Source organism: Megalobrama amblycephala, linkage group LG11, assembly GCF_018812025.1.
Source record: "Megalobrama amblycephala isolate DHTTF-2021 linkage group LG11, ASM1881202v1, whole genome shotgun sequence".
Taxonomy (NCBI): domain Eukaryota; kingdom Metazoa; phylum Chordata; class Actinopteri; order Cypriniformes; family Xenocyprididae; genus Megalobrama; species Megalobrama amblycephala.
This window is the reverse complement of record NC_063054.1, coordinates 25,346,815-25,373,598: the sequence shown is the minus strand read 5'-3', so window position 1 is coordinate 25,373,598 and position 26,784 is coordinate 25,346,815. Positions and strand designations below refer to the sequence as shown.

Sequence of the window (26,784 nt, the reverse complement as noted above, 5' to 3'; positions counted from 1 at the left end):
GTGTTCTTGGATCCAGGGTGGTAGGTCACCATGAAATCAAAACGAGAGCAGGGACCATCTAGCCTGGCGTGGGTTGAGACGTTTGGCTGTACGCAAGTACTCCAGATTCTTATGGTCGGTGAAGACGGTGAAGGGGTAGTTAGCGCCCTCTAGCCAGTGCCTCCACTCCTCGAAGGCAGTTTTCATGGCGAGGAGTTCGCGATCTCCCACATCGTAGTTGCGCTCAGCGGAGTTGAGTTTCCGGGAGTAGAAGGCACAGGGATGGACTTTAGATAAGGGACCCTGTCGCTGAGAGAGGACAGCCCCCACTCCCGTATTAGAAGCGTCCACTTCTAAGATGAAGGGGGTCGAAGGGTCCGGGTGGCGGAGTATGGGCGCTGTGACAAAGCGCTGTTTGAGTTCCTGGAAAGCTTGGTGGGCTGCGTCTGACCAGCTGAGACGATGGGTACCTTTCTTGACCATGGACGTGAGAGGACTCACCACGGTGCTGAAGTTCCGGATGAACCGGCGATAGAAGTTGGCGAACCCCAGGAAGCGTTGCAGTTCTTTCAAGGTGTGGGGTTCGGGCCATTTGAGGACAGCGTTGACTTTGCTCTCATCCATGGCAATCCCCTCTGAGCTGATGATGTAACCCAGAAAGGTGGTTGATGTGGTGTGGAACTCGCATTTCTCCGCCTTGGCATAAAGCTGGTGGTCGATTAGGCGTTGTAGGACAGCTCTAACGTGGTGAATATGCTCCTCTAGAGTGTTGGAATAGATAAGGATGTCGTCGATGTATACGATTACAGTTCTGTTCAGCATGTCCCTGAATACGTCGTTGACGAATGACTGGAAGATAGAAGGACTGTTGACCAGGCCGAACGGCATAACCCGGTATTCATAGTGCCCATTGGTTGTGGAGAAAGCCGTCTTCCACTCATCACCCTCCCTGATGCGGATGAGATTGTATGCGCAACGTAAATCCAGTTTGGTGAAGTATTGGGCGGTACGCAACTGTTCAAGGGCGGATGGCACTAGAGGAAGCGGGTACCGGAACTTCACGGTGATCTCGTTGAGCCCTCTATAGTCAATGCATGGTCGAAGACCCCCATCTTTCTTCCGCACGAAGAAGAAGCCAGCGGAAGCGAGCGAGGTAGATGGTCGAATGAACCCCTTCTCCAACTCCTCTTCTATATAGTTCGACATGGCCTCCGATTCGGGTTGTGATAAAGGGAAGATGCGCCCCCTGGGTGGTGTGTGGCCTGGGAGGAGATCAATGGCACAGTTGTGAGTGCGATGTGGTGGTAGGGTATTAGCTTCCTCCTTACTGAATGCTGTAGCGAGGTCAAGGTATTCCTCGGGCAGATTGGGGATGACTGGGATGTCTGGGTTGAACAGGACTGCGTGAACTGGCATGGGTGTGATGGTGGACAGACATGTTCTCTGACACTGGGTGCTCCACTTGGTGATTTGTCCCTCTCTCCACGAGATCTGTGGGTCATGGAGCCGTAGCCAGGGTAATCCTAGAATAATGGGAGCGTTAGACACAGGTAGGACGTAGAATTGAATGCGTTCATTGTGAAGTAATCCAGTTGACATCGGAAGTTCCTGGGATAGCTGGTCGATCAGTCCAGTCCCCAGATGGCGTCCATCTATCGTGGCTACAGAGAGGGAAGTGGAACATGGAATGAGAGACACTTTATGAGTTTTGGCGAATTCCTCTGATATGAAGTTACCAGCTGCGCCGGAATCCACCAGGGCAGCGGTAGTCACACGGACTCCATTAATCCATAATGTGATTGGGACAGTTACACAGTTTATTGGACTGACAGAGCTTAAGGTGGCACTCACCGATCTAGTAGCTGCAGATGATGGACGTGAGAGGCAAGAGATCCGCTGATGACCAGGTAATCCGCAGTACAAACACAAACGGTGAGTGAGGCGGCGATTTCTCTCTTCAGCAGACAGGCGGTAGGCATTAACTTGCATAGGTTCGGTGGTTTCCTCGGGAGCCGTGGTTTTAGCCGATGAGAGACGTTGTGAGCCTACCCGACGAGCACGCTGCAGGTTATCGATGGTAATAGCCAGTTCGATGAAACTGTTAAGGTCTCTGCCCTCATCACGGCATGCTAACTCAGTCTGCAGTTCATGACTAAGACCCTTTCGAAACAGGATTTTAAGCGTGTCACTCACCCAATTTGTCTGTGCTGCCAGTGTGCGGAAGTTCATGGCGTATTCCGCCACCGTTAATCTCCCCTGGGATAATTCCAACAGGCGTTCACCAGCTCCTTTACCCTCTCTGGGGTGATCAAAGACCTCGCGGAATAGTCTGAGGAATTCATTAAACGATGCAAACGCTGTCCCGTCAGCGCGCCACACAGCAGTAATCCAGTCCAAAGCCCTTCCCGTCAATAGTGAGCATACAAAAGCGATCTTACCAGTCTCTGTGTTGTATAGAGTGGGTTGCTGTTCAACGAACAGAGAACATTGGAGAAGGAAGCCTTTACACTTGGTAGCGTCACCATCGAACTTCTCAGGGAAAGCCAGACGAGGGTTAACGTGAGACGGCGTCTCTGCCGCGTGGGTTATGGCGGCCGCTGCGGGTGGTGGCGTCGTGGCGGTAGTGCTGGCGGCCGAGCTGTGGAGACTTTGAACGGTCTTAACCAACTCCTCGGTTATAGAAGTCAGACGGTTTAGCTGGTGTTGGTTAGCAGCAATCTGACTCGCCTGAGCAGCCATGTTGGCACACAGATGATCGTAAGCCGCTGGATCTTGTGGTGGCGAAGTCTTCTGTAATGAGTCATCACTCGACATGGGATCCATTTAGCAGGCTTTATTGAAGCAATCGTGGTCGTACAGGCAGGGGTCAGAACCAGCAAACACAGCAAAGGAGGACAGGCAGATTGTAGTCAAAGACAGGCAATAGGTCGGGGTCACAAGCAAGAATCACAGTCCAGGAAACAGGCAAGGGGTCAATAGGTAGGCAGCAATGGGTCAATAAACGGTGAACAGACAGGAATGGCAACGGGAAAACAAACAGGGTATAAACGCTCAGAAATGACAGCCGGGGCAATGATCAAGACTTCGCGTAGGTCTGTGTGAAATGGCAGCTTAAATAGCAGTCCTAACAAGCTGCAGCTGGAGGGGGATCAGAGTCCAAGGAACGGGGCTTGTGGGAAATGTAGTGTGGGTCAGTGTAGATGAGTGAATGGATGCGTGAGTGTCAGTATTCCGGAGAAGGGGCCCTCTGCTGGCCAGAGGGGGGAATCACGGGGTTCGTCTCCGTGACACTAGGTAAGCAAGCAAGAACAATAGCGAAAAATGGCAGATGGAGCAATAATAACTGACATGATCCATGATATCATGATATTTTTAGTGATATTTGTAAATTGTCTTTCTAAATGTTTCGTTAGCATGTTGCTAATGTACTGTTAAATGTGGTTAAAGTTACCATCGTTTCTTACTGTATTCACGGAGACAGGAGCCGTCGCTATTTTCATTATTAAACACTTGCAGTCTGTATAATGCATAAACACAACTTCATTCTTTATAAATCTCTCCAACAGTGTAGCATTAGCCGTTAGCCATGGAGCACAGCCTCAAATTCATTCAGAATCAGATGTAAACAATATAACAGTATACAATACTCACATAATCCGACGCATGCATGCCGCATGCATGACGAACACTTTGTAAAGATCCATTTGAGGGTTATATTAGCTGTGTAAACTTTGTTTATGCACTGTTCAAGGCAAGCGCGAGCTCCGTGGGCATGGAGCATGAGAATTAAAGGGCCAGTAGCCCTGAATCGGCTCATTTATAATGATGCCCCAAAATAGGCAGTTAAAAAAATGAATTAAAAAAAAATCTATGGGGTATTTTGAGCTGAAACTACACAGACACATTCAGGGGACACCTTAGACTTATATTACATCTTTTTTTAAAAAGTTCTAGGGCACCATTAAGGTTTCCAAAAATTTAGTTCTGAACAGATTTAGATGGATACTTGTGGCCTTTTTTTGTTTCAGCCACCCCTGCTGCATCCAAAAGGTCCTAAGGATTTTTTTGTGGTGGTCTGGGTCTAAACTGTAGAAATTACTTAGAGATGGATGAAGGGCAGAAACTCAATGTGAACCAAACAGAAGACCTGTCCTTTCCAGGCATGGTACTAAAGTTCTTCTTCTTGGCCTCTGTCAGTGTCTGTCAGATGTCCTAGCATCCTTATCTGGTTGTGCTGGATATTTGTTTGTGCTAGTCCACCAAGTTCCAATGAAATGTAGCAAACCTTTCTCCAACTGTTGCAGTAGAGAGGGGCCCCATCATAAAACTGGGCCCTGGAATGTTCTGTTCACTACACCTAGGTTAATAACTATTCCCTATTTGTTACTATAGTTACTGATTACGCTCTCCACTCTCCACTGGTGTGTTGCTAAGGTAAAAAGTAAAACTGCTACATAAGGATCCTCATCTCTACTCTCTCCCTGCTTGTTTATTCAGTTAAAGGGGTACTTCACCCCTGGAAAGATGAATGTGTATTTAAAATTGGTCATTTATGTAGTAGAAATGTGAAATTATTTTTGAATTTGGAGCTTTCTAGACTGAGAAAAGGCAGAAAATGTATTTTTGACTAATGTGGATGAAAGACAACAACTCCCAGAATGCACTTGTTTTGCTGCCCTTGCGAGGCCACGCCCAAACCACGCCTACAGGCGGCATTACCAGGAAAATTCAAACAAATAAATCGTGAGTTAGTTCATACATTTACAGCGAAATGGTGCTAAATTGCTTTGTACCTGGATGTACACCCAAAACCAGGAAAGGACAAGTAAGTTTACATCATTTTCCGATTAAGTTAAAGATTTGGAGCGATGTAAACAGTGGCTGCGGGCCATCAAACACCCGAAGTTTGGAGATGACACCGTTATAGAAAACCTAAAAAAACGCAGAATATGTAGTCTCCATTTCAAGCACGAGGACTACGAACCAAATATCTTTGCAATGAAGAGAACCATTCTGAAGGACACCGCGATACCATCGATATTCACTTTCCCAGAGGACGAACAGCCTGGGCATCTGGTACTAAGCGTATTCGCCTAGAGGTAAGACTCGCTGATACAAGACTGATAACACAGTAGCCTATATGTAGTGTTGTAGGTAGCAGTAAAACTGCAAACTTAGCAAAGTAACGTTAGATAGACAATTAAATATAAGTTGCATATAAGTTGACTGTTATCAAAGTAAAGCCTCTGTTCTGTAAAACTGAGTTTATTTATCTATTTATGCTAACGTTACCACAAAAGCCTGTTGCTGTATTGGTTGAGATGACTGCAGAGACCGATAAATTTGCGAGATGAACCATCAATGTAGTGCAGACAAAATAAAGTTAATTACTGTAAGCTTAAAAATATAATTGACACCCGCTTTTGATAAAATCTTTGATCTATGTCCGTGAGTAACCTCAAACGCGCATATGTATGGGCGTGGTGAAAAAATGCGGAACTACCTGCTATTACTGGCTGTAGTTTTAAGCCTCTGGCCAAAAAAGCCTTTTTTAAAAATTCTGTAAAAAAAGGCTTTTTTACAGAATAAAAATGCATAAATCTCTCATCTCGGGCTGATATGAAGGGGGAAAGCACGGTAATTCGAAAATACTAGTGGTATTCTACTAATACAAAGCTTAATGCTAAAGCCTGAAGTAACCCTTTAATACCAATATTATTGAATACATTATAAAATTATAAATTTAAAAAATGAGTTGAATTATAAACTTAAAACAGAGACAAAGGCCTCAATCTCAACAAAAAAACGTATGTAATGAAAACAATTACTCCAATTGATTCATATATTTATATGTTTATTATTTCATTTTGCATATTTGGTCCTCCATACATTTTTAAATAAAAACATAGATACATTATTTTCTCCAAGCACTACACATATTTCTCTAAGAGGAAGAAGCAAGAGAAGCGAAATATTGAAGAAAGTTGAAAAAGATGATGGGAAAGAAACAGGATGAAATAGATGGTGTTGAAGTAGAAACCTGTGAAAATCCAGATCAAAGAAACAATGGCAGACTCTTATTAAAGACTGAAAAGAAAATGAAAAAGAGGCAAGATTTAGATGAGGTAGAGTGGGTAAAGCAAAAGCAGTAGGAGTAATGGGAGGAAAACGAGATGTAGGGAGAGAAATAGGGGTTAATGTAATAAAGGGAGAGGGTAGGAAAAGAACAAGAGTGATTACCATTGAAAGAATTGAGGCAAGAGTATGACAGAATGGTGTAAGAAGGGAGCAGAGAAAAAGGGAACAGTAAAAAGGAGTAAGAGGAGGGGTTTCCAATCCTGTTCCTGGAGGGCCACCTTTCAGCAGAGTTTAGCCCTGATCCTAATTAAACCCACCTGAACCAGCTAATCAAGGTCTTCAGGATAGTGATCTTAAAGACCATGATTAGCTGGTTCAGTTGTGTTTCCAGACAGGTGTGTTCAAGCTAAACTCTGCCGGAAGATGGAGGAGGATTGGACATCTCTAAAGTAGAGGAAACAGAAGAGTCTGATTGATGAGTCACTGAGATGAGTCACTCTGATTTGTTATGAATCAGCATCTCTTCATGGTAGAAAGACCCTCTTCATGGCCTCAATCTCAACAAAAAAAGGGAGGATTGTCAATGGCCAGTCACAGTCAGTGTCACTGTTCATAGGGACCTCACATCACTTTCTATGCCATGTTTTCTTAGGACCATACAATACAACAAGACTGCTATTTTTTAGAGTAATCTTCTTTCTGGAGGAAGAACAGGAACAGCTGAAGCAAAGGTTTTTTCGTGGTTTGGGTCAATGTCTAATTCCACTAATTCCACAATTCACAAGTTCTAAGCATTCATACCACTCATGCACCTGCAATGCCAAGTTCATGGGTTTCATCCCCATACAAGAATGCTAGCATTGGTGGTGTCATGGGTTTGATTAGCTGGAAATTCAAAAACTGATACCATGTAGGTCCGTTTTGTTAAAAATGTTAAATAATGAAATCATCTACATTTTTGATAGAGTACTTTCCATGATATTCTACATTTCTGAATCCAGTTGTTGAGTTCATCTGCTTCTGGAGATGGAAAAGATTCTGCCACAACCCCTATGATAAAGTACCTCTTCTACAAGCAACAAGCAATGGATTATTGAGGCATATACTTTCCAGGCATCAATTCAGCATTCACAGCATTGGTTCCTCGGATGCAAAGTTTATTATTATAGTTTATTATAGTATTATAGTATTATAGTTTATTAGAAATTATGTTTTAATGAATAAAACAGTGAAATTGTTTGGCTAAAATAATATCAATTAATTAATACCAACTGGCAGTGTTTGGATGGTTGTAATTGTTTTGAGTGCACTGACCTTAGTTTGGAGAAATGTGTAAGAAGATGAGAAAAACTTTAATTTAGAAAAATAACTCTGAACCAATGAACAGCTACAGTTAACAGAATTGAGAGTTTGTATTGAAGCTATAGATGGGGGACAAATTTAAAAGAATAACCAAACTAAACTGTCTTAGTAAGGTGTTGGGTCACCATGTGTTGCCAGAACCGCTTCCACCTTGAGATATTGCTTTTTTTGGTCTTTTGATGATGGTGGTCCTAAGTCTCCCACTGTCCACTGCCCTGAAGAGTTTAGCTTTAACCTTAATCAAAGCCAATCGAGCAAGCTAATCAAGGCTTTAGAGTTACTAGAAGATTACAGATAGATGTGTTTGATCAGGGTTTGAGATAAACTCTGCAGGTCAGTGGCCTTCCCAGGCCAGATTTGAGGAACCCTGTCATAGGATAAAGGTGATTACTCAGAACAACTTTGGATGTTTCTAAGTTAAAAGGCTGCATCCAAGTCAAGGGGTGGTCATACTACACATTTCTTTCCACTTACTTCCATTCATACACACGTGAATGTGGAAGAAAGAAGACGCAAACTCAAGCGAATTTGGTTAAGGTTCCAAAGTTCATGTTTGCTGAACTATGCCTTGTGAATTGTTTAGTGTAGCCTCCTCTGTCAGCAGTGATGCTGCTGCTGGAGAAGATATCAGAATTAGCACACACATCCAAACTTTAGTGAAGGTTAGTGAGAATACAAAGGTATTAGACAAGGCTTTTGATATGACTAGCTTAGCAAGCCCCATACAGAGTTCCGGTTGCAGAGCCCCTGCATGAGGGTGATTGGGTGACTGTGAGGCAGCATAGTTGCAAGACAAAGCACCACTCTCCTGTTCCTGTTAGAATTACAAACAGGTTCTACGCACTCAGTGACACACCCACTGAGAAACCTGAGAAGATACTGTATATAGTAGACTCATATCGTTGAATGGCTGGATGTCGAAGTAGTGCTCACAGAATAATATAGGATTTGTAGACAATTAGATGAGTTCCTGGGGTAGACCTAACCTGTTAAAAGAGATTGTCTCTATCTCTCCTGGGGTTGTACTGCTTTTCTTTCAAGCATTTGATAAAGCTCAGCTTACTGAACATCAGATCCTTTCCTACAAATGCATTAATTGTGAAATATATGTTACAGATCACAGCCTAGATGTGCTCTATTTGACAGAAACCTATAAAACCAGATGAATTGTCTTGGTTACTATTGTAACCTCTGTTCCCAGATGAAGGGAACAAGATGTTGTTTCAAAGCACTGACACTAGAGGTCGTACTTGGGAGCCCAAAACACCTCTGATACTGCAGAAAAGGCCAAAAATATTTGGAGAATGGAATTTGCATGCCAGCCTGGGAAGACACAGGTTTACCATCAGGGAAACTGTTTCGTGGACAATACATCATATGGGATTGCCATCAAGGAATCACTACATATGGAGTACCTAGCCTTAGTATATGGGCTGACCTGAAAGGGCATGCATCATGAGTACTGGGCCTGGCATTGAATTTCTCTGCCGAATTTCACCGACTCAAGGCACGTTTAGCTGACAGAATGCCTGCAGGTCCCCAACTTTCTTGATGGAAGTGAGCATGGTCTGGAGTGCTGTCACCAAAGAGAGGGCCCTTAACTCGACTTATTTGACAGCAAGACTACAGAGAGATCCCATGAGGAAATAAGGCATGGCCTAGGAGGATTTAACCTCCTGGCGCCGCTGAGGAATCTGTTTTTGCATCTGTGGGTCTTCCTCTCGGGAAGCACAACAGTTAGCAAAAAGACTCTACTTCAAAGCATAGGCCCACCTAATGGAGGGGGCTCTAGCCAGAGTGATAGGTCTCACGGCCATGTGGGGGCTGCAGGCTGTGTGACCCAGGGAGAGTGGAAGCTGCTCTTTCTTTTGAAACTTTGGGTACCATTGCCCCTTGGGACAGTGGCAAACAAAACAAAAAGGGGAACCAAAGATTCTCTGTTTGGCCCTCCACTGGGGAAAGGAGCAGTGAGACCACAGTTGGACACCATCGTTGACAAGCAGAGGACGAATGTGAACTTGGTGGCCTGGTGGCATCACGCCAAGGCAGGATGTGTTTAAACGCCTCAATCTACTTCTTTACTGCTGAGAACTGCTAGGCAAAGTCCTTGACAGTGTTGCTGAAGAGGCCACCTTGTGAGATGGGAGCATCAAGAAAGCAAAACAAAGCAAACTTTGTCAACATCCTGCATTTGAGCAAGTTTCAGCCAGAGATAATGTTCCTGGACCACCATGGTGGACATTTCCTAGCCAAGAGCCTGTGCCATGACCTTGGTCACCCGTAGGGTAAAATTGGTCACCAAACACAGTTCCTGCATCAATCCCAGCTCAGAACTACCCTTGTGCAAATCTTTTGGTACCTTGGCCTGTAGGATAGCCATGGCATGCAGGGCGGAGGCAGCCTGCACAGCAGCACTGTAAGCCTTCGCCATTAGAGAAGAAGTAGACTTACATGGCCTGGAATGGCTGGGATAATTCCAACAGGTGGCTGCATTTTGCGGGCATAAATGTACCAAAATCGCACTCTCCACCTGTGGAACCTCTGTGTACCCCCTGGCTGCCCCATCGTCAAGGGTAGTGAGGGTGGAAGAGCTTGCAAAGCGGGACCTGGCAGTAAAAAGTGCCTTCCATGACTTCTTAAGCTCTGCATGCACTTCTGGGAAGAAATGCACTGGGGCTGAGCGCAGCTATGAGTTGTACTCCGAGCCTATATACCAATCATCCAACCGTGAACACTCAGGACAGGGTGGAGAATTCCATTCCATTCTGATGTCTGTGGTGGCCTGCTGAAAGCATGGCTGGCAACTCAATGTCGAACTCAGACTGAGCTACCAAACCCGAAATTGTGAGTCAAGTCAAGTCCTCAGCATCGGAAGGCATAAGCTCACCCTCCAATGCTGCAATCAATAGTTCATCCTTATCTGGAATCCTGAATGAGAAATTAGGCTCGCCAAAGGACAAACCATCAAACTCATCCATGAGCTCGACTGGGAGAGATGAGCATGCTGAGGAATGGAAGGTCCATGGGGACACACCTGGCAGAAATGCTTACCCTCAGATTGCCCTCTGTGCTCACCAGCCTTTTGTGCTTCTCTGTCTTTTGAAAAGTATGAGAGTTGCGACCAGAACGTTCCCATAGCCCTGTTCTCGCAATGAGATCATGAACCATCCACAAAAGCTGCTCCAGCTTGGCATGGCCAAACTGCAGTACCAATTGTGGCATCTGATGAAAACAATTGTCAACAGCATACAGAAAAGCTTTTTAAAAGATGTTTTCTTCTGTATTTGCTCTTTTTAAAAAAATTCTCTTTTATAGAAAAATTCTCTTGTTAGAGAAATTTCTCTTTCTAGTTGTTTCTTGAAATGCACAGTACAGGATCCAACCAAGCTTCTAGGCAAAGGTGAAGGGAGAGAGAATCACAGACATGTCTTCACGCCTCCAAAGAACAAATCTGAATGAGTGGAGCACACCAGCATCCTTTTATACCCATATGTCCAAGGGAGATGCAAATTCCACTCGCCAATTCTCATTGGCATTTTCCGAAGTATCAGATGTGTTTGGGGCTCCCAAGCACAACGTTGAAGTGACTGACAGATAGGGGAAACATTACTTTAATGAGTCTGCACCCCAAGGTTATTGTTATAAACATGAGCGTTATCCTAAAGGCTGTTGCTGCAGTTTATATAATGTTTTCAGTGTTTCTCAGAAGTCTGGTTTCAAGTACAATTTTTTTTAAATTATGGTGCTTTATATAATGTTATCTATAAGCTATAAATTGAAAATTTGATGTTTGTATTGGCTACTGTATACAGGCCACCACACACTTTATCAAGGAATTTGCTGATTTTCTATCTAGGTTAGTAATGGTTGCAGATAAAGCCTAAACTATTAGCGATGTTAACATCCACCTTGATAATAAAAAAGATGAAATAGGATTGGAGTTTATAGACATTCTAAACTCAATTGGGGTTAGACAACGTGTCAGGACCCACTCATAGTCGTAATCATACTTAAGATTTACTATAGTCTCATGAAATGTATGCTGATAATGTTGAACTGTGGCATCTCAAATCATTATCTAGTCTCTTGTATACACTGCATTTAGCCAAAGCTTCAAAATCAAGTCCATGTTATAAATATGGTAAAACTAATTTCTACTACTAAACATTGCTTTATTAACGGTCTTACTGAATTGTCTCAACTTCTCAGTATATCAGATCATTTAGAATGTTGCAAACGAAAATATGAAATCTCTCTATTCTAGCACCCTAGATACTATTGTTCCTTTGCACTTAAAGAAGATTAAACAGAACAGACGCACTAGTAAAAGCACACTCACACCCTGAAGAGCACAGCCTGGAAAATGGAGTGCATCTGGAAGAATACAAAACTACACGTATTTCACATTCTGTGAAAGAATAGTGTTTCTACAGAAAGGCTTTGAAATGATCTGTTTGATCTGCTTACTTTTCCACTCTCTTAGAAGAAAAATAACACAACCCAAGGTTATTCATTTGATATAGTACAGAGGCTAAATTGACAAGAAATAAAGCATTTATTTATATATTTATCAAGTTTCATACATTTCCCAACAGCACAGCAGTGATGATTTTTAATTGCTATTCAAGTTCAGAATGGAGTGCCGCAAGGCTCAGTACTTGGTCTGTTACTATAAAAACTGTATGACTAGTAGCTTTCTAATGATGTTTTCAGAAAAAAACAGAGGTTTAAATTATTGGACCAAAAACCTCCACATGTAATAATCTAGAATACTGTCTCTTGATAGATGTTCTATTAAGTCTTCATCATCATTCAAAAACCAGGGTGTGCAATTTGAAATTAATCTGTCATGACCTCAAGGCTAGATTATTTTATTGCATTTCCGGGTGGATGACATGCAGGCAAACCTCAACTGGTCCAAAATGCAGCAGCTAGAGTTCTTACTAGAACCAATATGTACTGTATGACTATATTCACCCGGTTCTGTCAACATGGCATTGGTTGTATTATAAACATTTTAAAATCTTGCTAAAAAAATTACTTATAAAGCCCTAAATGGTTTAGCTCCTCAGTACTTATGCAATATCCTATCACATTTCAGTCCTTCACTTTTATTGCTCAAAATTCTGTCCAGTTGATGATACATAGAATATAAAAATTAACCACAGGTTCGATCCTTTTTGTATTAAGTAGCTAAACAAATAGACAAGCCCTCAGCACAGATCCCTATGGCCAACTATTAATGTATCATGCCAGGAACACCTAGGACCACAACACAGTCTTTAACAACTAGAAAGATCATTGTGCAAATGGTCATGGATATGTCAGTTGCCTACTGCTGGCTAAACAGCAGCTCTAACTTCATATTTCAACTTGACGGACAGATTACAGCTCTAATATTTTCTCAATAAATTACATTTATTGGTGTATTCCAAACTCCATGCGGAGTGACCTGAATGCAAAATTTAAAATAATATTAGTCCACAAAGTCTGACTTGTGATGCAGCCGGGAATCATAAATCACATCATGTTTGTTCATTTAGGCCAGAGAAGAACTGGTCCCTTAACTGAGCCTGGTTTCTCACAAGGTTTTGGTGTTTTTGTGATGGTGTTTCAGTTCCTTTCCACTGTCGCCTTTGGCTTGATCAGTTGGGGTTTAAAAGAAAATATATATCCCAGAAAATATTAATGGTTTGACTGCCATGACACTGTTGGATGAGAACAAGGCTTGAACTGAATTGAGCTGCCTTTGTTGTTTCATAATTGATAATCTTTTTAACACTAACACAGTTATGGAAATTAATTGAATCAACATTGAACTAAATTGAGCTGAATAACGACTTATATAAATTAATGTGAATTGACTTGACAATCCTTTGCACACATTCCAATTAAGCTACTGAACTGAGCTACTACAGTTTCATTATGGGATGCAAGACCAAAAAAAAAACATTTTAGAGCATATGTTTTCTTTTGATTTGTTGTAAATTAATCACATAATGCTAAACTGGCCATAGTGAGAACCAGTAGTGGGTCCCCAGGACTGGAGTTGTAAAACACTGTAATAAGACCTCAGATGTTTTTTATTCAGTGTATTGCATTAATAGAAAAGTCAGATAATATAATTTAATTTGTCTGTTTACTAGCACAAAGATTAAAGGTCCCGTTCTTCGTGATCCCATGTTTCAAACTTTAGTTAGTGTGTAATGTTGTTGTTAGAGTATAAATAAAATCTGTAAAATTTTAAAGCTCAAAGTTCAATGCCAAGCGAGATATTTTATTTAACAGAAGTCGCCTACATCGAACGGCCAGTTTGGACTACATCATTCTACTTCCTTCTTTAATGACGTCACTAAAACAGTTTTTTGACTAACCTCCGCCCACAGGAATACACAAAAAAAGGGGGCGTGGTCTTGTTGCGCTCTCACGGAGAAGAGCAAGAGTTGCGTTTGTAGAGTGTATTTGTCGCCATGTCGTCGAAACGCTGTTATTTTCATCTCGCAGTCCAATCACCTTTGTTTGGCCTTCCCAGGGCAGGGACGCTGTACTTAGAGATCAATGGTTACAATTTATGTTTAACTCGGTTCCCGAAAATTATAATCCACATGCAAAACTATGTGCAGCACATTTTGCTGAGGACAGCTTCCTCAATCTCAATCAGTTTAATGCCGGATTCGCACAAAGATTATTCTGGAAAGATGGAGCAGTTCCCTCTTTGTCTGGAGAATAACACTGAGCGCATGCATCTCCACGTTATGGTAAGAGGCGTGACCTTTCCGGGCAAGGTGCGCTAAGCTGCTGTCGAATCACAACCGATGATTTTTTTACAGTCTATGATCACAACACAGGAACCGCTGGCACAATCAGAACTCGTTACGTATTTCTGAAGGAGGAACTTCATAGAACAAGGAAGTCATCAGCCCGTTTTTATGACAGTGGAAACAGCGGTATACAGATAAGTAAATTATGTGAAAAATACTGTGTTTTTTTACACGCAAAACATGAACACATGTTATATTGCACACTATAAACACAATCAAAGCTTCAAAAAAACACGAAAAACAGGACCTTTAATATTGTTAAACTGGAAACAGAAAGCTGCCCCCACATATATAAATCTGATGAGGGATATAATGAAACATTTGGAGCTAGAGAAAATCAGATTCTCCTTAAAAAATAAAGATAGATAAAGAGATATGGCAACCTTTTATAAATGACTTTGGTGATATTGTTTCTACAGCAAGTGGTTGAATTGATCTATTGAGATAAATGGTTAATTGAGCTAAGAAGAGAATTCATACTTGGGGTGTTTATTGGACTAATGCCCCCCACTTTTGTTTTATACATATAGTCTACTGTTTTCTTTTCTTTTTTACTGTTGTGTAATTGTTTGTTGGATAGTTATATGTGAGATTTGAGTGAATATGTGTTGGTTTATGTGTGTTGTATGGTTTTGATATGTTAAAGGAAAAATCTAATCAATAAAGTATTAAAAAAATGTCAGATAATATAAAGATTTTTAGTGTAAAATATTTTACCCAAATTAAATTTAATAGCATTTTCATGCTGTGAATGTGGCAGCAGAAATCTTTATGGCACAGCCATGCAGACTTACTAGTCTGTCTCATTCTAGCCTAAAAGCCTCAGAAGGACTGCATGGTCTAGGAAGGATGCAACCTCACTAGGATGCAGCATTCTGATTGAGAAGAACCCTTTGTATTTTTTTGCTGTGACCCTTCCCTCAAAGATCATGTCATCAAAATGCCCCCCACAGCATAACAGAGCCAACCGATCCCCAAGATTTTCCTTTAATTTGTCACCCATCTGTATTTTAAGTCAGAATATGATGTTTAATATTGGTATAATATCTTTGACTTAAACACTAATTACTTTTCTTACATAGTGGACACATCAGACTGTATATGTCAGTGGATGGTCTTCGTAGCAATAGTTGACAACTCCTCTCTCATAAGTCACATCTTCATCCTTTTCTCCATCCTCCAAACAGTGGTTATACCCATGTATTTCAGTGTCTCCACTGTTTCTCTGTTGTCTCATTATAAGTGTCTTGTTGTTGTTGTTTCTCACTGATGCCTCAAGAGCTTTTTGTTTGCGGTAAAAATGTGAAAACTTGTTGAATATGATGGTGATGGGTAGTGCCACAACTAATGTGCCGCCCAGGATGCAGCCAGATGCTGCCAGCTTTCCTGCCACTGTCACTGGCACCACATCTCCATATCCCACTGTTGTCATACTAACTGTTCCCCACCACCAGCAGGCTGGGATTGTGTCCAAACCAACATCTTCCTCATATTCTGCAGTGTAAGCCATTCCGGAGAACACTGATACACCCACTGCCAGGTACAGTAATAAGATTCCAACCTCTCTGTAGCTGTGCTACACAAAGAAACAAAGACATGATTTTTTTTTCTTTTTTCCATTTTTGAAAAGATTGGATGGAATTGAAAATTACAAGATAAGGTAGTAAAAATATATGCAATTTATGGAATTTTAGGGGCTGGCATCATGGATTAATTTGGTTAAATAAAGCATAATCAAAACATTTACAGTCAGTACTATTCAATATGTCAGTTGTTTTCAATTCTGATCCAGGGGACCCACAGCACTGCACATTTTTTATGTCTCCGTTTATGTAACACACCAGATTCAGATTATCAGCTCATTAAGAAAGAGCTCCATAAACTGAACTGATGCTGCATTCCAATTTACCTACACATACTATGCACTAAAAGTATTTACTATTTTTCTGAGTAAAAAGTACATAGCTTCGATTGTGTAGCAGAAGAGTAGGCAAGTTTTGCGACATACTACCATGTAAGAAAGTTTTGTCTTAACCTTTTTGTCACATAACATCACAAACATCATGTCACCATAAAGTGGCTTGTCTAATTTAATGTGTGATATACAATTCTTCTTTCTAAAAATTCTAAAAATACAATTCATCTTTCTCACAATGTTGTTGAAGGTGAAATGTAATATGAATAACATTAAATAAATATTTTTGATTAGTTTCGGATATTGATAATGATTTACAAACTCATTTTTGTTGCTGGTATCTCTCTTAATGACCATCAGTGTCTTCATTTGATCTCTTTTTACTGCACATCTCTTAAAACTTCACATCATTTAGTGTTAAACCTAAATGATGTGAAGTTTTTTTTTTTGATGAAAATTGATGATGCGTCGTTGGTTTCACATACATCTGCCATGTTTATAGTTCTATTTTATTTTATTTTAATCCACCCGAAATAGTAGACCATCTGTGTACCTTTGGATACATAATTTCAACATACTATAATTTTGGACACACTAATTCTAATCTTGGATACTATTTATGGTGGATCGCATGCAAACTGGGAACCAGGAACCAGATTTTCAGATAAGCGAGACTAATGTGGAGTGGTGTGGGTCTTCCTCCAGGTCCAGGATTAAACACCACTACAACAGAGGTCTTCAACCCTACTCCTGGGGACTTGCTGTCCTGGAAAGTTTATTTCTAACCTGCTTCAGCACACATAACTGTATATTTTCAAGCGATCCTGAAGAGCTTCTAGTGTATTTGATTAGGGTTAGAGCTAAACTCTGCAGGACAGTGGGTCCCCAGGAGCAGGGTTGAAGACCTCTGCACTACAATATTCAGCTTGCAAATGCACTTTCACAATGGCAGTGTAATCTCACCCGTAGAGTAGCACCTAGTGACCTTAACCCTGTTGAATGCCTAGCCAGCTTTAGCACCCTGAAGATCCTCATCAGCCGCAACACCTGGACCAGTTTTCCCAAGTTGCCCAGCTCTGACTCGCTCCCAATGACCATATCAAAAAAGATTGTTATGTAAATTGGCATCACTGAGATGATATCAATCACGTTTAGTGGTAGCAGGAAGAATTTACGATGGTTTGGAGCAAGAAGCATGCGTGTTACTACCTCAAAGGTAAACCAGCAGATGCAGAACACTTCTAATACATGCATAGTTGGGTCTTCAGCTGGATTACCATTTTCATCAAATCTCTGGTATTCTGGAATGCTATTGATACACATGGTGGCAATTGATATTAGGACCACACAAATGGAAAGCAAGCTGAAAATTTTGCTAGGGATAGAATAACCTGGATTTTCCAATGTTAGCCATAGACACTTGCGAATGTTTCCAAAACGTATTTCATGGAAGTGCTCAATATCTTTGTTCAGATCAGAAATCTCATCAACTGATGTATCCACACTGCTAACATCACTCTCTTCATCCCAGGATTTATGATGTCTCTCCAATTTACGATCAAGGTATCGGTAACTACAGCAGCTGTCCAGAAAAAAATCACTGATGCCCCAGTACTCTATTTCCTGAGAGAAGGAGAAAATGCACAGCTCTTCCATAATATGCAGCTTGCCAGTCTGATAGAAGTGCAGGACATAAGGGAAGAGACCAGGGTTACGGTCAAAGTAAAACTCTTTCTGTTGAACATCAAAGTCATCACAGAGTTGTAGAATGTCATCCTCTGAATCACAGGACAAGAGTTGGCCAAGACGTGTGTCCGGAAACTTCCTCAGAATGCTTGAACATAGAGTGTGCCTCAACCCACCTACATTGATGTGTAAAAGGTGGTCCTTAGAATCCAAAATCCACCAAGCATGTCTTTCCTTCACCATGGTCTATCTTCAACGCTGTAATGAAAAAAGGACAATGTTTGTTTTAGTATGGCTAGAAAAAATAACAGGTTCATTTCATTTTACATGTTAAAAATAATTAATATAATTAAAGTGTCATTTTTCTCACTTCCTGAGGCTATAATTATATATATATTTTTTTTTTACACAATATCATTTTTTTTTATACAATAGTATTCCAGTTCCTGTGTTTTCATGTTATTTGCATGCCGTTTGGCTATACCAAGCAAATCCTGTGAAGTATGATGCAGTTCTCAGCTTATTCTGTGAATAACAATTCTTAACGTTCAGTTTATGTGACTCCGTATCATTTATTTTTCATCAAAATATATTTTGAAATGTTTTTTATGTATTTTTTAATTTTCTTTTTTAAAGTTATGTTTGTCAGTTTGTTATTACATATCGTCAGTGGTGTGTATGAAGTATACAAATCATGTACTTAAAAGAACAGTAAAAGAACAGATAACCTGAAATATTTAAGTAAAAGGATTTTTTTTTTAATTTAAAAGTACACTTTTTATGTAGGCTACTTAAATATCAAAAGTAAAAGTAATGATGGAACATTATAGCCTGGATGCCAGCCGAACTTAGCCCCGCCCACAACATTTTGAGGTCGGGGAGTTCGGTCTGGACTCGATCCGTAGAGGAGTAATTATGCCCGAACAGAAACTGTTCGGACCAATCACATTGTCAGGGCGATGATTGACAGATTATCACCAGAAATGTAATCAGCCACGTCATCAAAGAGCGCTCGGGGAGTTTGATTGACAAGCGATCTAACCAATCAGAACGCCGCATCCGCCATTTTGTCCGACAAAGCAGTCAGGAGTTAGAAGATTAACCTCGGTGGAGTTAAACTTGAAAAATTGTGCATATTGACGTCTTTCCGCGTTTGAAACAACATTCATTCTCATTTTCATTCATGTTTATTTGATGCTATAAATGGACTAGTAGGAAGAGATGATCGGTTCACGAGCCTCTTGAGCTGAGGCGCTACAGCAATCTGTCACGATCATGGTCACAACCCATTAAAGAGCCACAAAACGTTTTTTATTGTTTGAATTTTTTTAATAACTACAAAGTTTGAAAGCTGGGACTGCTCCGCGATGTATTTTCCACTCTGTGTGGCGTGACAGCACCACGGCTTGTCGGACAAAGCAACAGTAACTAAGGGGGGCGGGTCTTTGCGAAAGGTCAATTAGTTTACAACAGTGATGGCTGTTGAAGAACTGAGATGTGTAGATTCCGCCCTCGCGTCCGTTATAGAAGATATCGACAGCGCATTAATTTTAAAAAAGGAACAGAGGACCGCGATCAAGGCATTTGTCGATGGGAAAGATGTCTTTGCCGTCCTTCCTACGGGATTCGGCAAAAGTTTGATTTATCAGCTGGCCCCGATGGTCGCTAAGAAGAGTTCTGTTGACAACTATGCACCGCTCAACATACGTCACTTACTCTGTAGCTCTGATTGGTTGTAGGTCTATATAATTGAGGTCTTTCCTGGATCGGTTGAAATACACCCCCATAATCAAAGCCCAATGGAGCAGTATCAGACTCATATTCGAACTAGAATTGAGTATGACCACGTCAGGCTAGGAACATTATTGTATGTATGTATGCATGTATGTGTCATGATCCCGTTCTGTGTTCCTCTGTCTTATTTTTGTGTTTATGGACTCTTTTTATGTGTTCTGTTCCTCATCATTTCTGTGTTTACTTACCTGTTCAGTGCTCTATGCCAACCTTTTTGTTGGCATAATTACCCTCATTATTTGTCATGGTGATTTATTAGCTCCACCCTCTCTTTGTTAGCCTTATCTTGTATATTTATACCCCTATGTTTTCCTTGTTCAGTGTCAGTCGATGTTTCTCTGTAGATGCTCTTGTTTTTGTTTTCCTGGGGCCTGTCTCATGATGGTAGTTGAACAAACTCAGGGTTATAGGATTAGTTTCGAGTTGACAAAACCAAACCACTCCAATCTGGCTTTGTTGATACCATGATGCTTATCATCAACTTTCTCTGTCAACTCTGGCTTTGATCCTGAGTTTGTGGAGCACGTGCACATGAATGTGTGACATCAGTGGCAAACAGTCAATCACATGCCTTGCAAAAGAGATACACTGTGATTCCCTTCTCGTGAGAGAGAGCCAGTGCGATTCAAAACTATTTTGCTGAAAATTAAGAATTTAAACGCATTTACACTAATGGAAAATACTTGTCTGTGAAAGAGGACAAATAAAAGAAATGATCTTTCTCTATCAGTGCAAGTGAAATTTGTGAAGTTAGTTTATATAGTTGATAATATATAGCGATAGAGACTGAAACTTACAAGGTCACGTGTAGTCATATTTAAAGAGTATATTTACACCTTATTTATGTTACATATGATCTATATATTAATATTAATTGAAACTAAATGCTTAATAACAACTGTTAAACTAAACTTGCGTGTGTGTAATGGATTAATAAAAATATAGATCATATAATTATACAAATCATATATAAATCATAAAATAATTAGTAATAAATTAAGTAAAATAAATAAAGTAATTATCATTAAAACCAGACAATTTCATCGTTAAATATTTGTTTTTACTATATAATGACCTTTAACTTGGAGGAAGAGGAACTGGGGGAGTGACTTTATTGTGTTGGGTGTGTCAATATTACTTAGCTTACATCTGATTGGCCCAATCTCAGTTTCAGATCTCTAGCCCAGAACATAACCTGCCCTGGAGCAGGTTAGCCGTGGAGCGTAAGTTACTATGGCGATGAACACCACTAAAAGTCAAGTTACTTTCACGGTACCTAAAACCCAGGATTGACGCAAACTAATCTGAAACTTACCTGGCTAGCCAGCTAATCCGGCTTCATGGTGCAAGCCCCTGGTGTGCTTCAGATCTGTGTCTCTTAGTTTACCCATGTTTATTTTACATAATGTTTTTTTTAATAAAGCTAATCTGCATGTGGATCCACCTCATCCTTCTTTTGTTCAACCCAGCATTACTGACCAACACATGAATCCAGCAGAGAAGATCTTGTTTCTTCGTCAAGCGACCAACACCAATGAGGACTTCACTGGTCAATTCTGTGCTCTTTTTAACTGTCTAAAATGGAAAGATTCAGTTTTTAGGGAATTCTATTGTTATGGCTTTGAACGAGCCCTTAAGATCATGCATGCCTAGAGGATGAAATTAACTGACTTCATAACAATACATGGACTGCGCTCTACTGTTAAGTGGTTCCCTCTTCACTGTGGGGAAGGTCGAGGTGGACCCTTACCCTAAACAGTTTTTTGGGGGGGCTATGTGCCTCAAGTTCCGTTCCAACATCTGGTGATCACAAGTCTCATACTTGCAGCACTTCCAAGTTTGAGGGTCTCAACTCATTCTAGTCCAGTGGTTCCAAGTCCAGAGCCTCGTCCCATCATGGACGCTGCACCAGAGCCTGTTCACAAAATGGCCGCCGCACCAGAGCATGTTCACAGTATGGCTGCCACACCAGAGCATGTTCACAACATGGCTGGCACGCAACAGATTCTTCAGTCCACATGGCCACCATGCCAGAGTCTGTTTGCAACATGGCCGCTGACGTTGGTGCAAGCAGCTGGCATCTCTGTGGTGGTATCAAGTCTGGGGGTCTCAGAGGTGGTCCCACTGTCGATTGCCCTCTCCGTTACAGCGATGGCCATTTTGTATGTTTGGGCCACACTGCTCTACAGCCCATGAGTCCACTCCAGAACCTGCTCCAGCCCATAAGTCCACTCCAAAACCTGCTCCAGCCCATGAGTCTGCTCCAGAGCCTGCTTCTGCCCCAGAGCTCAGTCCTGTGTCAGTTCCAGCCCAAGAACTTCCTGTCCGCAACCATGGAGACATGACCAGGGATGTTGTCCTAAAATTTTTTGCCTGCCCTGACATGACCACGAAGGTCACCCCTGAACTTCCTGTTTGCCTGGACATTACCACGAAGGTCACCCCTGAACTTCCTGTTTGCCTGGACATTACCATGAAGGTCACCCCTCAACTTCCTGTTTGCCTGGACATGACCATGAAGGTCACCCCTGAACTTCCTGTTTGCCTGAAACATGACTACGGAGGTCACCCCTGAACTTCCTGTTTGCCTGGACAGTACCACGAAGGTCACCCCTGAACTTCCTGTTTGCCTGAAATATGACTATGGAGGTTGCTCTTGAACTCCTGCCACCCCTGTATATAACCCCTGTTATATACACTTTGAACTAGTGTTGTCAAAAATATCTATATTTCAATATGTAACGATACTGAAATATCTGAAACGATTCCAATACTCCTTTCTGCAGTATCAATACACCGATACCAAGCGCTTTCTTGCTGGTGTGTTGGTGTGGCCAGGTCTGAATTTTGGAGTGGGATTGCACATAATTCTACTCATGCACGCAGATTTCGCACTCACATCCGAAGCACACACACATTAAATCCGCCTCTGACATACAAGTGCCAGTTTATTAATGGTCAAATATACTTAAAAATAATGTCACAATGCCCATCTTGCTGAGTATTAATGTAAACACAGTTTTAAACAGTTCAGGACAGTTAATTTCATTTTTACAATGAAGATTATCCAATGTTATTTTAAATCCCAGGTGAAAAAGACTTGGTATTAAATGTATTAAAAATATACTTGAAATGCAAGTAGTGTTGTTATGAAGGGAATGAGCCAGTAGGGGGCGATACTGTTACTTTAAATACCCTGGCACCTAACTTCCTCTTTGAGCACATGGTGGAAGCCATTTGGGGTGCTTCTCAATTCTTATTTGTGCATCCTCGTTTCCTTTCCTTGCTTCCTTTCCTCGCGTCTTAGCTCCACCCCTCCAGGATGTGAGGGAAGGACGCAAGGAAAAGACGAGAGGACGGAGGAATTGAATCAAGTGAAATGATAAATCCTCGCTCCCTTTAGCGTCACTTCAAAGCGTCATCAGCTGCGCTCGAGAGATCTACCCACATGTTGGTTATTTAAAAAAATATAATAAATATTAATAAAGCAAGATGCCTAGTTGAAATATATGAGATATAAAGTTTATTTAATCTGTAAAAGTAAAGCATACATTTAAATTATTGTGACAGATAAGAAGGGGGAGGAGAATTTATGCGTGCGTCACGTTTCTCAATGAGAAAGACTTCCGCAAAGGATGCACCTGTGTATTCTCGCTCATAACTCCTCAGGAAGCCTCCTCACTCCTCGTTCCTCGCCTCCTCGCGGTGCAATTAGAGAATTGAGATGTCCTTCAAGATGGCTGAGCTCGATTGTTTTCCGGGTCATAGGATGGAGGACAGAGGAGCGAGGAGACGAGGAGGGATATTGAGAAGCACCCTTGGAGTAGAGTTGAGGCCTAGGAGAATGGTCTTGGATTGCTTGTCTGTTATGTGGACTGTGTGTGTGCATCAAATGTAACTTGACACTGTATTATCTTGAGGTATATATATTAGTGATGGGAAACCGAGGCTTTCTGAAGCATTTGAGGCTTTCATCAAATTGTGCCGAAAAATGGTTAATTACTCAAAGCTTTTAACACAGTGCGCGACATTAGCAACATCTGGCAGTCAGACTTGTTTTCTCCACCATATCTAAATCATCGTGGATCAGATCTACAGTTTGAAAAAGCATGTGACCAAAGCTTCAAACCGTGACATACGGAATCACTCTGTCTTGAATCAGTTCTATCTAATCTGATGTAATCTCATCTAAATTAGTTTGTGACAATGAGACCACCACTCGTGTCATGTGTAACCTGGTCAACGGATTCACATATTGATCCATAATATAAAATATACAATGATGTGATCATAACTGACATGAGTAGTTAAAAGATATTTTAGATGAGCTGTTTAACCCTTATTTTCTGTTCAGGGTCTCTGAAACCCCAGCAATAAAACATGATTAAATGTATTTTCCTTTTATGCATCAGCTGAATTATTGTTGTGTAAGACTGTTGACTATTAGTACCGATTGCTTGAGAATTTTAATCTCTATATCTATGTTTGAATACATATGTTTTATGTTGCTTGCATTAGATCATTTGATGTGGTTTAGAAAATTTGAAACCTTTTGTAATCTATGACTGTTGAATAATGAACTTGTTTGTTGCATGTGCAGTATAATCTTTAGGGTATTAGGTTAGCTAATATGGCTTGCTGTCCACTGAGGAGGGGCTCGATGAAGCATCTTCAACTCGAGCTCTGATACACCCCCCAGTGAATAAATATAGGATGTGATTACATAGGGCAAGGTACCTGAAATGAAGGTGGAGTTTGGGGAGGTGGAGGGATGCTGAAACAGCTGAGACTGAAGAGAGGTAAGCAGCTGCTTATATACTCTGGCTGTTGACTGGAAGATTAGATGGGCTCGCTCCTCCCTAAATTACGTTTAGGAACTTCACTTATAGAAACCACACTTTGTTCTACTTGCTGAGCCTTCAATAAAAACTTTGTGCATTCTAACTGATGCCCCACAGTGATTAGATTTTCAACCAGCTTTCATGAAACTTTATTACAAATGGTTCTTTGAGCCAAAGCTGGATAATTGCTGTGGTTCAAGATGGCTCAAGCATCAAGAGGTAGTGATCACCAACTAGTTGATGTTTGTCCATAGCGGCGTATTCGCCCCCCCGCATGGTTGAGTCAACATGAGGTGGATCTACTGTACCATCAGCAGTACATCAGCGGTCTGTTTCTGTGGAGAGAATTGCTGACGTCAATTGTTGAAGTCAATGTAGAGGCCTCAAGAAAGGGGATCTTAATCTCAGTATTCAACATTAACTAACTGGAGCATAGGGGATGAAGATTCTCCTTCAAAACCAACTACCACTCATAAGAGTTCACCACAGATTACCTCGCAGTATTCCCAGTCTATGGCAGATTCCTTTCATCAGATACAAGAGGACAACAAAAGATTGCAACAGACTGTATCAGAGTTACAGAGGCAGCAGACCCAGCGTTGGGTGGTGGCAACTTCAAACACAATGGGGTGTGATATATCAGTCAGCAGCTGTCGAAGAAGACAAATGGCCTTTGCCACCTCCACCGGTAATGATTAATAAAGACTTGTGCACTTCTAAAGTAACAGAGATTGATATGATGAAAGATCTACGAGAGCGTGTTTGCAGACTTAAACTGCAGAGGTTACCAGTTCCATCTACACAAAGTCATCAAGATCCAGATTCTGATTATTTAAACTTACCTGACATGGCACCAACTTATCAATTTGCACACTGATACTCCAGTCTGAATGATCCCTAAGCTGGTGCCCATGAGTTGATATATCAGGGACCTAAGCCATCCATCCCTGATTTTACATGTGATCCAAGAGAGTTTGTTAGACTCAGGATTTCTTTGGAAAATATCCTTCCACAAGATGCCACAGAGCAGTTCAAGTATCAAATTTTACTGGATCATTTGAAGTTCGAAGAAGCTCTGTTGATAGCTGATTCTTATTGTAATTCTTGACACCCTTATTCAGATACAATGGCCTCGCTTATCCAAAATTATGGCCAGCCTCATCAGCTTTCATTCTGCATTAGTTCAGGCAGGCCTTGTAGTCAAGCTCCGCTATCATCTGATTCGCAAATTTCAACCCCACCCATATCAGCTGATCCGATTTCTATGGACTCCATTGGCAACTCTAAAAAAAAAGGCGCATTACTTAAACACAGCTTCCGTCTCTCTGCTTGCTTGGCTGCTTCCACTGCACGCTGCTTCTCCTTAAACTTGTGTCTAACTTAATCAGTGTCATTCTGTTGTCATTGATGCATGCTCTGTTCTCAATAGGGGGATTTTATGTTGCTCTCCCAGTTAAAAAATGGGAGGTTGTCCCCAGAAGCTGCTGCTGTTCCCGGTCTTGGCTTTCATGGAGCTCATGAAAAGGACGGGGAATTTAGAACAGAGCCATACCGCCAAATTGTAACTTTAGCAAAATATGCCAATAAAAAATTGACTAAAGTTTTGTCTCTTGTAATTTTTGACTTAAGTGGTCCTGACTGAACTAATGGATGGACCAGTCATTCAGAATGGTGATTCTGCTGGATTACGCAAATTTGCATTGAGAGTGCGAGCATTGGAGAGTGCGAGCATTGCGAGCTTTGGCAAACAAACTACCATATGACTTTCGAGCCAACTTCAGACGATATCTCTACCCCTTAAAGAGAGGACTACCAACCTTCTAGATTTTGCAGAATGGCTGGAATATGAATTACAGATACAAAAAGGATTTGATTGTTGGAGCCAAGGAAGGGAGCTACCAAGCAAAGAGAACATCAGAATTTCAAGGTAAAAAGTATGTCAATGACCATAATTCTTGGTTCTGCATGTAACCCTCCTGAGCACAGATCAACGCCTCAACCAAAGGGGAAGTCTAAAATGTACTGCTCTTACTGTTGCAATAATATGCATTTTTTGGATCAGTGTGCTAACTTCATCAAGCTTACTACGGAGCAGAAGAGGGAATGGATAAAGTCCAATAACTGCTGTTGGAAATGTGGATTTCGACATCAAGCTGCTCAATGTCATTTAAGGATTACCTGTGGCAAGGTAAACCTATTCAAGCATTGCATATAGTAAAAATCAAGTCCACAGAGAACTTGAGTGCAGTAACTTGTGGTCTGGTTAGTTCTGAACCAACTGACATTCTTTATCTTGATCAGAGAGCTG

At 41.3% G+C, this 26,784-nt stretch overlaps 1 protein-coding gene across 1 annotated transcript in view; it reads right to left on the bottom strand.

The window, feature by feature from the left end:
* Nucleotides 1-14,490: 14,490 nt before the first annotated feature.
* The window catches only part of si:dkey-43k4.5 (potassium voltage-gated channel subfamily S member 2), a 43,166-nt gene continuing 30,872 nt past the window's right edge, over nucleotides 14,491-26,784 (bottom strand). The window contains exons 2-3 of the mRNA XM_048206952.1: nucleotides 17,119-18,099; nucleotides 14,491-15,816 (exon numbers count right to left, since the gene is read on the bottom strand). Coding sequence (XP_048062909.1) covers nucleotides 15,331-15,816; nucleotides 17,119-18,084 — 1,452 coding nt within the window. The 5' untranslated portion in view covers nucleotides 18,085-18,099 and the 3' untranslated portion in view covers nucleotides 14,491-15,330. The remainder of the gene's footprint in view (nucleotides 15,817-17,118; nucleotides 18,100-26,784) is intronic.